Genomic DNA, 13,129 nt, shown 5'->3' with positions numbered 1-13,129 from the left:
CTTGGAATACAATATAACCAGAAGGCAAAAGGGCTTAGAATGCAGCCAAGAATGAAGTACCCAGCAAGGCTGAATGTCCTCTTCCAGGGAAAAAGATGGACTTTCAATGAACCAGGGGAATTTCAAATGTTCCTTTTGGAATGGCCAGAGCTGAACAGAAGGTTTGATCTTCAGATACAGGACTCAGGTAAAGCATGGAGACTGGAGGAGAGGGGGGAAATATGAGGGACTTAATGAGGATGAACTGCATGTATTCCTGCATAGAAAAATGACACTGATAATACTCATATGAAGAGCAGGTAGAGGGAGCTTTTATAGTTGAAGCACAGGAGAAAGCTAAATTCGAAGATAAAATATGGTGTAAAAATAGAGTCAATAGGAAAAAAGGGAAATGGAATGGGAGAAAGAAAAAGGAGAGGGGGAATAGTCCAAGATATTTCACATGATAAGATTTTTTTTATTACAATGAAGCTATTGCAATGATATGGAAGGGGGGAGGCAAGGGGGAATGAGGGAACCTTTGCTCTCATCAGAGATGGCTAGGAGAGGAAACAGCATGTATACTCAATGGGGTATAGACATCTGGAGTAAGAAGGAGGGGGGAGCAGGGGGAAGGGGTGGGGATGTGAATAAAGGAGGAGAGGATGGACCATGGGGGGGAGAGTGGTCAGATATAACACATTTTCTTTCTTACTTCTTGCAAGGGGCTGGGATTGGATGGCCTGTCCAGGACCATAGGGCCAGGTAGATTCTGGGCCTAAGGGGTGGTATGGGGGCTCAGGGCTTCTTGGCCCCAGGACCAGGGATTTGTCTGCTGCACCACTCAGCTACCCTACAGCAAAGTCAGAGTGAAAAGAGAGAGAAAATATAGTACATGGTAGTGGAGAAATAAGAAAGGAGGGAGTTGCGATCAGCAATGGCAACGTTGGAAAAATATGGAAGTAACTTTTGTGATGGACCTATCATAAACAATGTGATCCACCCATGACAGAGTTGTTGGTGTTGGAACAAAGACTGAAGCACATTTTTTATTATTATTTGGGGGAGGGTGCAGGGCAAGTGGGGCTGGGTGGCCTGCCTGGGGCCACATAGCAGGGTGATCTTTGGGTGTCTGGGGCCAGATTTGGACCCAGGTGCTCCTGGCTCAAGGGCTAATGCTCTGTCTGCCACCCAGCCACCCCTATTATTACTATTTTATTTTATTTTGGGTCTTTTTTTTCTTCTTTTTGGTTTTTGCAGGGCAGTGGGGATCAGGTGGCTTTCATGTCACACGGCTGGGTGATTGTTGGGTTTACGAGGCTGGATATGGGCGTGGCTCCAGGGCTGGTGCTCTGTCCATTGTGCCACCTGGCCATACCTACAATTATTACTATTATTTTTTTAATTTTAATTTTTTTCTCTCCCTTTTACTTTTTTCGCCCAAGCAAGTCTATCTATATTCATGGGGGAGGGGTATTTTGTTTACTTGTAAACAAGAATATTTTATTAATGTAAAAAACATTTGTACAAAATGAGAATAAAAAATAAATTTAAAAAACAAAAAAAAACCCCAAAATAAAAAAATATAGCTGGTAAATATTTAACAAAATAAATATAAATACAACAGAACATATATAGTGTTAACTTGTGGTTTTCTAAGTCAATATGTGGTTGCCAGGGATGCTTGTGTATAGCTTTGTGCCTCCTCCCTTTCTATTTGAGTTTGACTTCACACCCTAGAGTATAGGGAAAACTAATGGCAACCATGGAATACCTAGAGTTTACTGGATAGAAGGGACCATATGGTCAAACTTGACTATGAGAAAATCACCTTGGCAAGTATATGGAGTATGGATGAATGAACTGGGAAGAAACTTAAGAGAGAGCACCTAGAAAGTCATGATAATAGTCCTGGCAAAAAATAACGAGAAGCTAAATTTGTTAAGAGAGAAAAGAGGATGAATTCAAGATATGAGAAGGTAAAAATGCCCCTTGGGTTGAGTCTGACTTCAAGAATGTTGATGCCCTCAAAAGAACTAGGGAAGTGTGGAAGAGGAGTACATTATAAGGAGAGAAATAAAGTAATGGGACTTGTAGTACAAAATGCAACCCACCCATGCTTGCTCATTCTGTATAATTCATTTTGTTTCACTTAAGATGAAAAGGTGGTGAGAGGGTGAGGGGGCTCTGACTTTACAAGACACTGCCCTGAGCACAAAGCTCACTGATGAGAGCCTGATGTAGCCTCAAGTTGTTCATAGGAAAAGAGGGCAAAAAGAGTGCTTCAGGGCACATTTTCTCAATAGCATAGCTGATGCTGTGTGTGGGGAGGTAGGTGTTGCATTCTATATTGTGGTCAGGCTTTAACTGCACCAAGTCCAAGACAGGTGCAAAAGGGAAAGGTTGAAAACTAGAACAATGGGAACAGCTGAGGGAATAGAGGGAAGGTAGTAGAGGAATGTTAGGTGATGATGGATCAATAGTGGAGGCAAGCACTATAAATAGCTATAAAAAGGAAGATGAGGTGTGGCCTGTCATCTCATTCTCCAAAATGATTGCCTATATATCCCTTAGGATCATGTTGGTTACAAGTCTGGAAACCATGGCTCTGAAGAATGTGTATGTGATGCAATAAAAATTATGTAATAAAAGGCAATGGAAAGATAAATCAAAAATTATTTGGAGGGGCAGCTAAGTGGTACACGGGGCAGTTAGATGGTGCAGTGGATAGAGTACCAACCCTGGAATCAGGAGTACCTGAGTTCAAATGTAACCTCAGATGCTTAATAATTACCTAGCTGTGTGGCCTTGGGCAAGCCACTTAACCCCACTGCCTTGCAAAAAAAATCTTTTTTTTTTTAGATTTTTGCAAGGCAAATGGGGTTAAGTGGCTTGCCCAAGGCCACACAGCTAGGTAATTATTAAGTGTTTGAGACCAGATTTGAACCCAGGTACTCCTGACTCCAGGGCCGGTGCTTTATTCACTGCGTCACCTAGCCACCCCATAAAAAAAAAATCTTAAAAAAAAGAATAACAAGGGAATTAATGAAAAAAATTGCAAAGGAAAGTGATTTAGCAGTCCCAGAGCTAAGATTATATTTATAAAGCAGCAGTCGTTAAAATTATTTGAGTCCGGAGTACCTGAGTTCATTTGTGACCTTGGGCAAGTCACTTAACCCAACTGCTTTGCAAAAACTTTTTAAAAAATTGGAAACTAAATAATCTAATTTTAAAAAATGAGTAGACCAAATAACAAATCATAGAAATAATCAACAATTTCATCCAAGAAAATGACAACAATGAGACATCATACCAAAATTCATGGGATGCAGCCAAAGCAGTTTTTAGAGGAAATTTTATAACCCTAAATGCTTACATGAATAAAATAGAGAAAGAGACCAATGAATTGAACATGCAACTAAAAAAGCTAGAAAAATAACAAATTAAAAATCCTCAATTAAATACCAAATAAAAATTCTGAAAATCAAAGGAGAAATTAATAAAATTGAAGGCAAGAAAATCACTGATCTAATAAATAAAACTAAGAGCTGGCTTTATGAAAAAAAATCAATAAAATAGATTTTGGTTAATCTAATTTAAAAAAGAAAAAACCAAATTAACAGTATCAAAAATGAAAAGGGTGAATTTATCACCAATGAGGAGGAAATTAATTAGGAACTATTTTTACCCAACTGTATGCCAATAAATTTGATAATCTGAGTGAATTGGATGAATATTTATAAAAATATAAACTACCCAGATTAACAGAAGAAAAAATAAAATACTTCATGAATACATTTATAAGTAAAAGCTCTTGAATCTCATTTTGTTTTGAACTGATATATTCATCAATTAAAAAACTAGTATGGCAAAAGATCCCTACTGAATTTCACATGGTTGATACTGACAATTCATTATCATCTGAGGAGAAAACAGGCCTAAATATACTTAGTAAGGTATGATTCAAGAACAAGATAAAGTCCTAAATTACTATTATGGATGCTATTTGCCTGATTTATAGATATGAGAATGGACCCCTTAAGTAATCAGGTTTTCTACTATCTACTACCAGTAGTTATCTGTTCTCCCATCTGAGTCATCTTTCCCAGAGACCAGTAGTAGGGTTTGGGATTTAGGAAGTTTCACAGATGATTTGATCTGCCCAGTGAAGCTGAAAATAATTGGTCTTTATTTGGTTCTTTTTAATTCAAACTTAAATGCTAAGCCAACATAACTGCAAAGGAAATATGAGGGGCAATCATAATCAGGGTGCTCATCTAAATGTAGATATGATCATCCCAAAACCAAAGCAGGAGGAAGAGATGGGTTAAATCACGGTTCTGGGGAGAGGTTATTGCTTGGATACTGAGAGTTAAAAGGGACCTTAAATGTCATCATTTTACAAATGAGGAAACTGATGTCCAGAGAGGTTAAATGATTAACCCAAGATCACAGAGGAGGCAGGGGCCCTGGAAATCAAGCGCTGCTTCTCTGACTCCAAGTTTAGCACTGTTTCCCATGCATCAAGCTAGTTTCTTATCCCTTTCCTCTAATATACCTGGCTTAGTCAGGACACCATCCCCTACATAGGGCAGAACAACATACTGAGCACCTCATCTTTGCTGTAATAAGTGGAGCCCTGATTAAACAGGTATTGACCACAAGAGCCTACCCTAGCACTCCCCCTTCAAGTACAGGGAATACAAGTCTCCAAGATTCCAAAATGGAAAGGTTGGAATTTCATGCTGGAGAAGTGGTCATAGCCACACTAACCCTAAATGTTATGACAGGCTAGGCTCCAAAAAAAAAAAATAAAAACAGAAGATTGGGGGGTTTTTTTGTTTACCAATCTTCTTTGTGTTTACAAAGAAGTTTACTTTCATTTTATGAAGTCATGTTAATGTATTTGGTCAATTAAACTAACAACACTGTTAGTGAAGGTATGTTTCTGGTACATCCATTCTGGAAAGAAAATTGGAATCATACAAATAAAAGTCTATAAACTGCCCACACTATTTGATCTAGATTTCACTACTAGACATATGACCCAAGAAGTTCAGTGACAAAGAAAGGTTCTACATACGTCAAAAGTATTTAAAGCAGTACTTTTGTGATGGCAAAGAACCAGAAGTAATGTAAATGCTGGTCATGAGGAATGGTGACACAAATTGCAACATATAAACATAATTGAATATTACTGCTCTGTAAGAAACAAGCATGATGAATACAGATAAGCAAGAAAAGGCAGGTAAACAAATATAATGACTATAACAATGTAAACTGGAAAGAACAACTACAAAACAGAAATTGAATGTTACAAAATTATAAAGAACAAGCCTGGTCTTAAAGAGTTCTTTTGCAGAGGTTGGGGGTCCAAGACTGTTGAACATTGTACACAATGTCAGATTTTTGTTAATCTATTATGCTTAAATTTTTTTTCTTTCTCTTTTTCCTTTTTAAAATTCTTCATTATAAAAGATGGTTCTGGGGCAGCTAGGTCACACAGTGAATAGAGCACCTACCCTGGAGTCAGGAGGACCTGAGTTCAAATGTGACCTCAGACACTTAATAATTACCTAGCTGTGTGGCCTTAGGTAAGTCTTAACCCTGCTGCCTTGCAAAAACTAAAGGAAAAAAAAAAAGATGGTTCTCAGGGTTGGAGGAAAATACAGGGAGAATGTGAACTATGTAAAAACAAAAAAAGTCAACATATATTAAAAACAAGAGAATTGAATATATGTATGCATATAAGAATAAACTAATAATAACAGTTTTTATATAGCACTTCAAGGTTTACAAAACATTTTCCAAATACTGTGTCATTTGATACAACAACTCTGGGAGGTAGCTGCTTATTATTATTATCCCCATTTTGCAAATAAGGAAATTGAGGCAGACAGAGGTTATGCACCTTGGCCAGGGTAACACAATTAGAAGTGTCTGAGGTTCGTCTTCTTGCTTCCAGGCCCAACATTGCACCCACAGAATCATTTAGATATTTCTCATGTGCATGTGCAAACACAGAAAACACACACACACACACACACACACACACACACAACACACATCAGGCCAGCCCTATGTATCACTTTACTCCCCTGTCTTTTCATCTACCCTGCTGCAATCTTCTTCCAGTTTCATAACCATAATCAAATCAATACTGTCATCTATTGGAAAGGATATCAATATCCTCCCGTAAGGTTCTACTTACCATCCCTGGAACTCTTCTCAAAATACATCTTTTCCTGGTCACCTCTCTCTGAGGTACTGTCTCCCCCATTAGAATAAAAGTTCATTTAGGATAGGGGCTATTTCCACTTTTTTTATTTGTATTTGCACAACTTAGAACAATTCTTGGTACACAGTAAGTGCTTAATACTTTTTTCATTCATTCATTATTATGCTGAAAACACTGCCTTGCTGATAGTGAGGTTTGTATTAAAAGCCTGCCTAAAATGACTGAACAAATTCTCTAGAGGCTGGTGAATTTTAAGATCATAGAATTTAAGAGCAGGGAGCTATTGAAGATTTTGAGGCATCAGAGGAATATGCATGAAACATATTAAGAATGGGGCAGCTTGGTCACCCAGTAGACAGAACATCAGCTCTGGAGTCAAGAAGACCTGAGTTCAAATTGGATCTCAAAAATGAACCAGATGTGTAACCCTGGGCAAGTCACTTAATCCCAACTGTCTCCAAAAAACAAACAACAAAAAGTATATTAAAAGCTAGAAAAGATTTTAAAGATTATCTAGACTACTATTCTCACTTACAGAAAGAATGAACTTGAAGTCATGTCATCTAACTTTAAATCCAATGTTCTTTTCACTATGCTACAGAGACAAAATTTTTAAGACAATTACTTCATTGAAGAAGCATAGTTTAATAATAGGTCTTATTAGGAGAGTTTGATTTAGAAGCCTGGCTCAAATGTGAACTAGATTAGCACTGAGGTTCCTTCTAAAGCTAAGATTCTATGATACCAAGTGACTGACAGAAAAATTTTTTAAAAACAGAACTTTAAAAATCAATAATAAATTTGTTTAGAACAATTAATCAGGATGCCAATGCATCACAGCACAATTCAATAATACAACTTGTTAATGAAAAACCTAAATCATGAAAACAGTAAACAGCATTCACGATCTCTTGTTTAAGACACAGCAAAGAATTTCACACATTTTAGCAAGATGTCCGTCAAAAATCTTTGTTGAACGTGTATCCTTATATTACTGCATCTTTCAAGGAATAATTTATGACTTTATATAAGCATGGAGGGGGTGTGGTATAGCTTTTAAAAAAACTGATACATACAATGAGACATAAGCTTTAGTAACCTGCAAAATTCGCATATACCAAATGCCTCCATTCTTTGCCTTCAGATGTCAAATAAAAAAGGTACAAGCTCATGTTTCTATAGCACTTCAAGATTTACAAAGTACTTTCTCCACAACAGTTCTTCATTGTATGCAATTTTAAGTATGCATATTTTAAAGGCAAGGAAACTAAAGCTCCAAAAGGGTAATAATCTATCTTTCATGCAACTGCCAAAGTAATATGCTTTATGCATCAATTAAATCATATCATTCTTAGAGCCAAAAAAAATCTTCAATGGCACTCTACTGCAAAGTAAGATCCATATTACTTTGTCTGACATTCAAGGACCTCCACAATATGATACCAACCTACCCTGTCATTCTTGTGTCCTATTTCTGTCCTACATAGACACTTAAGCTCCAGCCAGCATGGACTCCTCTTTGTCTACTCCAATATTTCCCAAATCTGTTCTGTATTTATTGAATTTCTTTTCATCTTTTAAAGTACAATTCAATCTGACCATTATGATGCTTGCTGTAATTCCCCTGGGGTGAAAAGGGTTCATATAGCATTTTGAAGCAAACCAACCTCCTCGAGGACTCAGTTTCCTCATCTATAAAATGAAGAGATCTGGAAAGATAACCCTAAGGTCCCCTCCTGCTCTAAATCAATCTAGATTTGCTCATTTGGTACTCTAAATACATGTCTCCAAACTTTGTTGCTCAAGCACTTCTGTTAATAAAAAAATTTTGGGGCATGCCCCAAATGCAGGAATATTTACTTATTATAGACATGTACTGCTATACTAATATATTACAAAACTCACATAAAAATAGATATAAAAAAGATACATTTTTGATACTAGAGTTGTAGGTAGGAGTGCCATATCAGGTATGCTTAGGAAAATCATTTCAGCAAATGAACTGGAAGACAGATTTGAAAAGGGAGAGATTTAAGGCAGAGAGACCAATTAGGAGGTTATTGCAATAGTACAGATAAGAGGTGAAGAGACCAAACTGAACTTGCACTGATGTGAATAGAGAGAAGAAAATTATATTGCTAGAAATAATACTTGGCTGCTGCATGGATATCTGTAATACCAGCACTGCAAAACTGGGTAACTAGAAGAATACTGGTATTGCCAATAGAAATAGAGCTCTTTGGAAGGATAGTGGGTTGGGACCAACTGCAATGAGTTCTGTTTAAGACATGTTGCATTTGAGCTGTATATTGTACATCAAGCTTGAAATGTCCAACAGACATTAGAATTCAGTTCTGAGAGTTGAACTATATTTATAGATCTGTGAATCATTTACATGGGGATGATAATTAAACCCATGAAATCTAATAAAGTCACCAACAGACAAGAATATATGGAAAGAAAAGAATGCATAGCATGCACGGTTTAGATTATATACACAGCTGTAAAGAAATAATCATCTAACAAAAGTAAGAAGTTAACACATTGTATCCTTGCTGACACAGGAGAAAGAGAAATCCAATTCAAAAGCCAAGAGACTCCTGCAGCATCCAGACCATCACCAGCTGTCCTGTTTCCTACCAATCAGGTCATGAGGAGGAATGATTCTATAAAAGATAAGTGCAAGGATGTCTTTCTATGGTTTTGGAAGGAAAGTGTAGAAAGAGCAGTATCACAACAATACAGAGGAGAAAATAAGATTGTAGTCAATAGTGTCAAATGCTACAGGAAAATCAAAATGGATAAAAGACTGAGAAAAGGCTATCAGATCACATTGACTGACCCTAAAGATTGATGACACATGTTTGTTCCTTGTTATCGAAGACAGCCATGTCTTCCTATATGTGATGACATGATTTGTGTTTATTATAGTGAAGGGAATATGTGTGAAGACATACTCCTCATTGTCTTTTTCTAGAATCATTCCACCTCATGACCTGATTGGAAAGAAATAGGACAATTGGTGATGGTGTGGATGCTTCAGGAGTCTCCTAGACTTTGATTTAGGTTTCTCTTTCTTTTCTCCCGTATCAGCAAGGCACCTTGCTACACCATCAACACTGGGCAAGAACCAACATATGATTTCTGGAGACAGAATGCTATAACCCAAGATATCCAAACCCGTCTCTCAATTGACTAATCATCAGTAGAGTCTTTCCTCTCAGATCTTCCACCCTCAAGACACAACATCATGATATGATGGCTTTAGAATTAGGACAGTTTCAGCTTGCCATTCATAGGTCTATGCTGCTCTGCTCTGTTTGAAAATTCCCCAGACCATGAACTCATTGGGTACTGTTGGAACAAGAGGCTTTCCAAGGTATGGAGCCCCTCTCTCAAGGGAACCCATTTTAGGGTGCCCTGCCCTTCACAAAGAGAATTCTGCTTGGGGCTCCTGCCAGCTTCTCTGGGATCTCTGCCACTCTGGATTCGGGGATCTGAACCCAACTCCCTTTTGAGTTATCAAGGGCAATGGAGGCCATAGCCTGTCCCCTCAGAATGGCACTTGCCCATCTCTCAGGACCAGTAACCCATGTTCAACTGTTGTTCACATGGAACCCTTCTCCACTTCAGCCATCAAAGACCTCGTTTGAATACTGATAAAAGAATATACCTTCTCTCACTTCTTTTGCACATGTGGGATGCCCACAGATGTGAAACAATGCACATAATGTGAGACTTCTACAAAATATTAATCTTGCTGAACTTTATTCTCCGTCTTTTGATTCTGCTATAAGGGAAGGTAGGGGAAAGAGAATTGGGAGAAAGCTGTTATAAAAACCAAAAGAAATCAACAATTTTTAAAAAGAAATTATTGGTAGCTTTGAAGAGAGCAATTTCAGTTGAAAGAGAAGTATAAGATGAGGAGAAAGCTGAAAATCTGGAAAACTTGATATGATATCTAAACTGGAAAGAGGATAGGTTTGAAAGAAAAGATCAAGTACCTACAATTCACCCATGCCTCTTCATCAAGGGCTACCTCAACCTTTTCAACTATCAGCATCTACATTTCCTCTGGTAGTTACAACTTCACACTTAAGAATGCTGAAGAAAATGCAGGCTGGCTTAAAAAAGATGCAGGGATAAAAGCCTTCACCTATTTCTTTATCCCATTGACCTTTAAATAGCAAATAGAGCTAACTTCAGGGATTGCAGTCCCATTAACCACTTAGAAGAGATATGAAGCTAATTAAGGGAAGTATATTAAATGGCATGTTGCAGTGATAACACAATGATGCCAAATCAAGTTGGGCTTTTAGGTTATATTTCCCAAAGCACTTGACAGGAAAAAAGAGAGTAAAGGCAGCCAAGAATGACCTCATTAATAAAAGCACTAAAGCCCAGGAAATGGTATGCTGAATTCTGGGATCTGTAGTTTACAGGATTGGATTTTTTCATAACAATATTCTCCCCTTTATGAAAATTGCACATGCCATGGCTCCCCAGCATGCTAAAAGCAGTAGCAGTATTTTATACCCTGGTAATTCATTCCATAAGTTAAAGGAGGTTAAGTCAAATTAATTTTGTCAGAGCGAAATGAGTATGCCTCAACACAGCCCTAGGACAAGCTACAACAATGTTTTAGTTTCTGTTTGTTCTTTACACTTGCATTTCAGTCTACACTTTTCATTTCAGGAGACAATCACTACGGCAAGAGATTGAATTCAGTGAACAGTGCGGGGGGTGGCATACAATGAGAAGAAGGTATAGTAGGAAACTAGGTCCCAAAGTTGTAGCAATAAACTGTACCAAAGTTGTACAACAACCTAGGTACTCTCCTTTTAAAACTAGAGGGATTTAACAGTTCTCAATAACAAAGTTCAGTGTTCCAAGTCTAAAGAAGTTTCTTGATGTCCTCTCCCCTCTTCCATCCTCAGACCACCCATTCCCCATTCCCAGATCCATCTTTGGCCTAGAATGGATTCTACCACCAAATTCAATCTTCTTTCCATCCACAATGAACCCATCTTCTCCCAAATTCAACCTGTCCTCAACCTATTCCAAGTCTACAAACTTTCTTGCATTTCCAACTTTCCTAGATCAAAAAGATAAGCTGCCTCATTCCAAATCCACTTAATCTACTCCTTCCAATTCTAACCTAGTCCTCCAGTCATCCTAAACTCCAGAACATTCCCTCTTTTCTCAAGTTCCACCTTTCTGTAGCCCATCTTGCATTCCTATCCAATCTTGCCTAGCTAAAGCACCACACTCTTCCCCCCACCCTAATTTGCTCCAGTCCAAGAGCCCCATCTCACTCCCCAACCCCATCAACTCACACATGTCACTTTAAGCACAAGGCTAAACAGCTCCTTGAAACCTCAAGAGCCTCCAGAAACTCAACTCAAATTCCATTCCAAGACCAAAAACCTGGCTCAGGGTCACTCTTCCTCTAAATCCAGATAGTACCCTGATCCACAACTCCTGCAAATTCAAGCTGCTCCCTGACCCATGACATCCCTCTCTCCTCCCAAATCTGCTGAAGACACCTCCCCTAGAATGTCAGTTTGCACGAGGGGTAAGAAAAGAGATGGTAAGAAAGAAGGGGGAAGAAGAGGAGGGAAAAGAGTAGTTAGAGCAAAGGAGGAAAAGAAAGAAGAAGGAGAAGTGAAGGCAGAAGAAAGAGATAAAAGGAGGGGAGGGAAAAAAGAGAAGGAAGGGGGTAGAAATAAAAGAAAAAGGGGAGAAGGAAAAAAGGAGAAGGGTTGAAAGGAGGAAGGGAGAAGTAGGAAAGGGGAAGGAGGAAACTGAGAGGAAGGAAAGGAGGAAAGGGAGGAGAAAGGAGAGAAGGAAAGCTGAGGGAGAAGGACCAAGGAAGGAAGGAATGGGGATGAGGAAAAAGAAAAGGAAGGGGATGGAAGAAGAGAGAGAGGAGGAATGGGAAGGAGGAAGTGGAGGGGAAGGAAGAGAGGAAAGAAGTGAGGGAGAAGAGGAGAACGGGGAAGAAGAAAAAGAAAAGGAAGGGGGTGGAAGAAGAGGAGGAGGAGGAAGTGGAGGAGAAAGAAGAGAGAGAGAAAGAAGTGAGGGAGAAGAGGAGGAGGAAGGAAGGAACCGGGAAGAGGAAAAAGAAAAGGAAGGGGGTGGAAGAAGAGGGAGGCGGGGGAATGGGAGGGGCGGAAGTGGGGAGGAAGGGGAGGAGGAAGTGGGGAGGAAGGAGGCGCGGGAAGGGCAGAGGAGGGCGACACCCGGAAGAGGGGGGCGCGAGAGGCTGCACCTTCCTCGGCGGCCGCGGCGCGCTGCTCCTCGGCGGCGGCGGCCCCGGGCCCGGCCCCGGCGGGGCGCCCGTCCGGACGGCGGGGGCGGCGGCGGCGGCCGCGGTGAAGCCGCTGCCACAGCTCGGCTTCGGCCGGGCCGCGGGGCCGCGGGCGGCGGCGGGCCCGGCCCGGGGGGCGGCTGCTCGGGCCGCCGTGGTCGCCGTGGCTGCGGCCGCCGCAGCGCGGGCAGCGGGAGGCCCTGGGGGGCGGCCCGGGCCCGGGGCCCGGCCCCGCCTCGGCGGCCAGGGGGGCGCAGGCCCGGCCCGGCGAGTGCCCGCGCCGCAGGGTCGCCGCCTCGGCCAGGCACCCGGGGCAGGCCGCCGCCGCCGGCCCCGCCGCTAGCTCCTCCCCGCCGCCCCGCCGGCCCCGCCGCCTCGGAGCAGCCGCCGTCGCCATCTTGTTTCGCGTTTGAAGGGAGGGACGGTTGGGGGCGGGGGGCGGGGCCGGCGGGGCGGGGCGATGCGGGGGCGGGGCGGCGCAGTCCCACGTTCATTGGCGGCCCGCGCGGCGCCTCTCCCGGACAGAGAGCGTCGGTGGGCGGGGCTCATCTGCATATTCAGAAGGGGGCCGGGCCGCGCTCTGCGAGTCCAGCCGCGAAGGC

At 41.1% G+C, this 13,129-nt stretch overlaps 1 protein-coding gene across 1 annotated transcript in view; it reads right to left on the bottom strand.

The window, feature by feature from the left end:
• Positions 1-12,924, bottom strand: part of RNF169 (ring finger protein 169) — an 87,068-nt gene extending 74,144 nt beyond the window's left edge. The window contains exon 1 of the mRNA XM_074216869.1: positions 12,489-12,924. Within this exon, the coding sequence (XP_074072970.1) occupies positions 12,489-12,924 (436 nt within the window). The remainder of the gene's footprint in view (positions 1-12,488) is intronic.
• Positions 12,925-13,129: the final 205 nt, after the last annotated feature.

This window comes from Macrotis lagotis, chromosome 1, assembly GCF_037893015.1.
Source record: "Macrotis lagotis isolate mMagLag1 chromosome 1, bilby.v1.9.chrom.fasta, whole genome shotgun sequence".
In the NCBI taxonomy this organism is placed as follows: Eukaryota; Metazoa; Chordata; class Mammalia; order Peramelemorphia; family Peramelidae; genus Macrotis; species Macrotis lagotis.
Note: the sequence above shows the minus strand (reverse complement) of the source record. Positions and strands in the feature narration are given on the sequence as shown.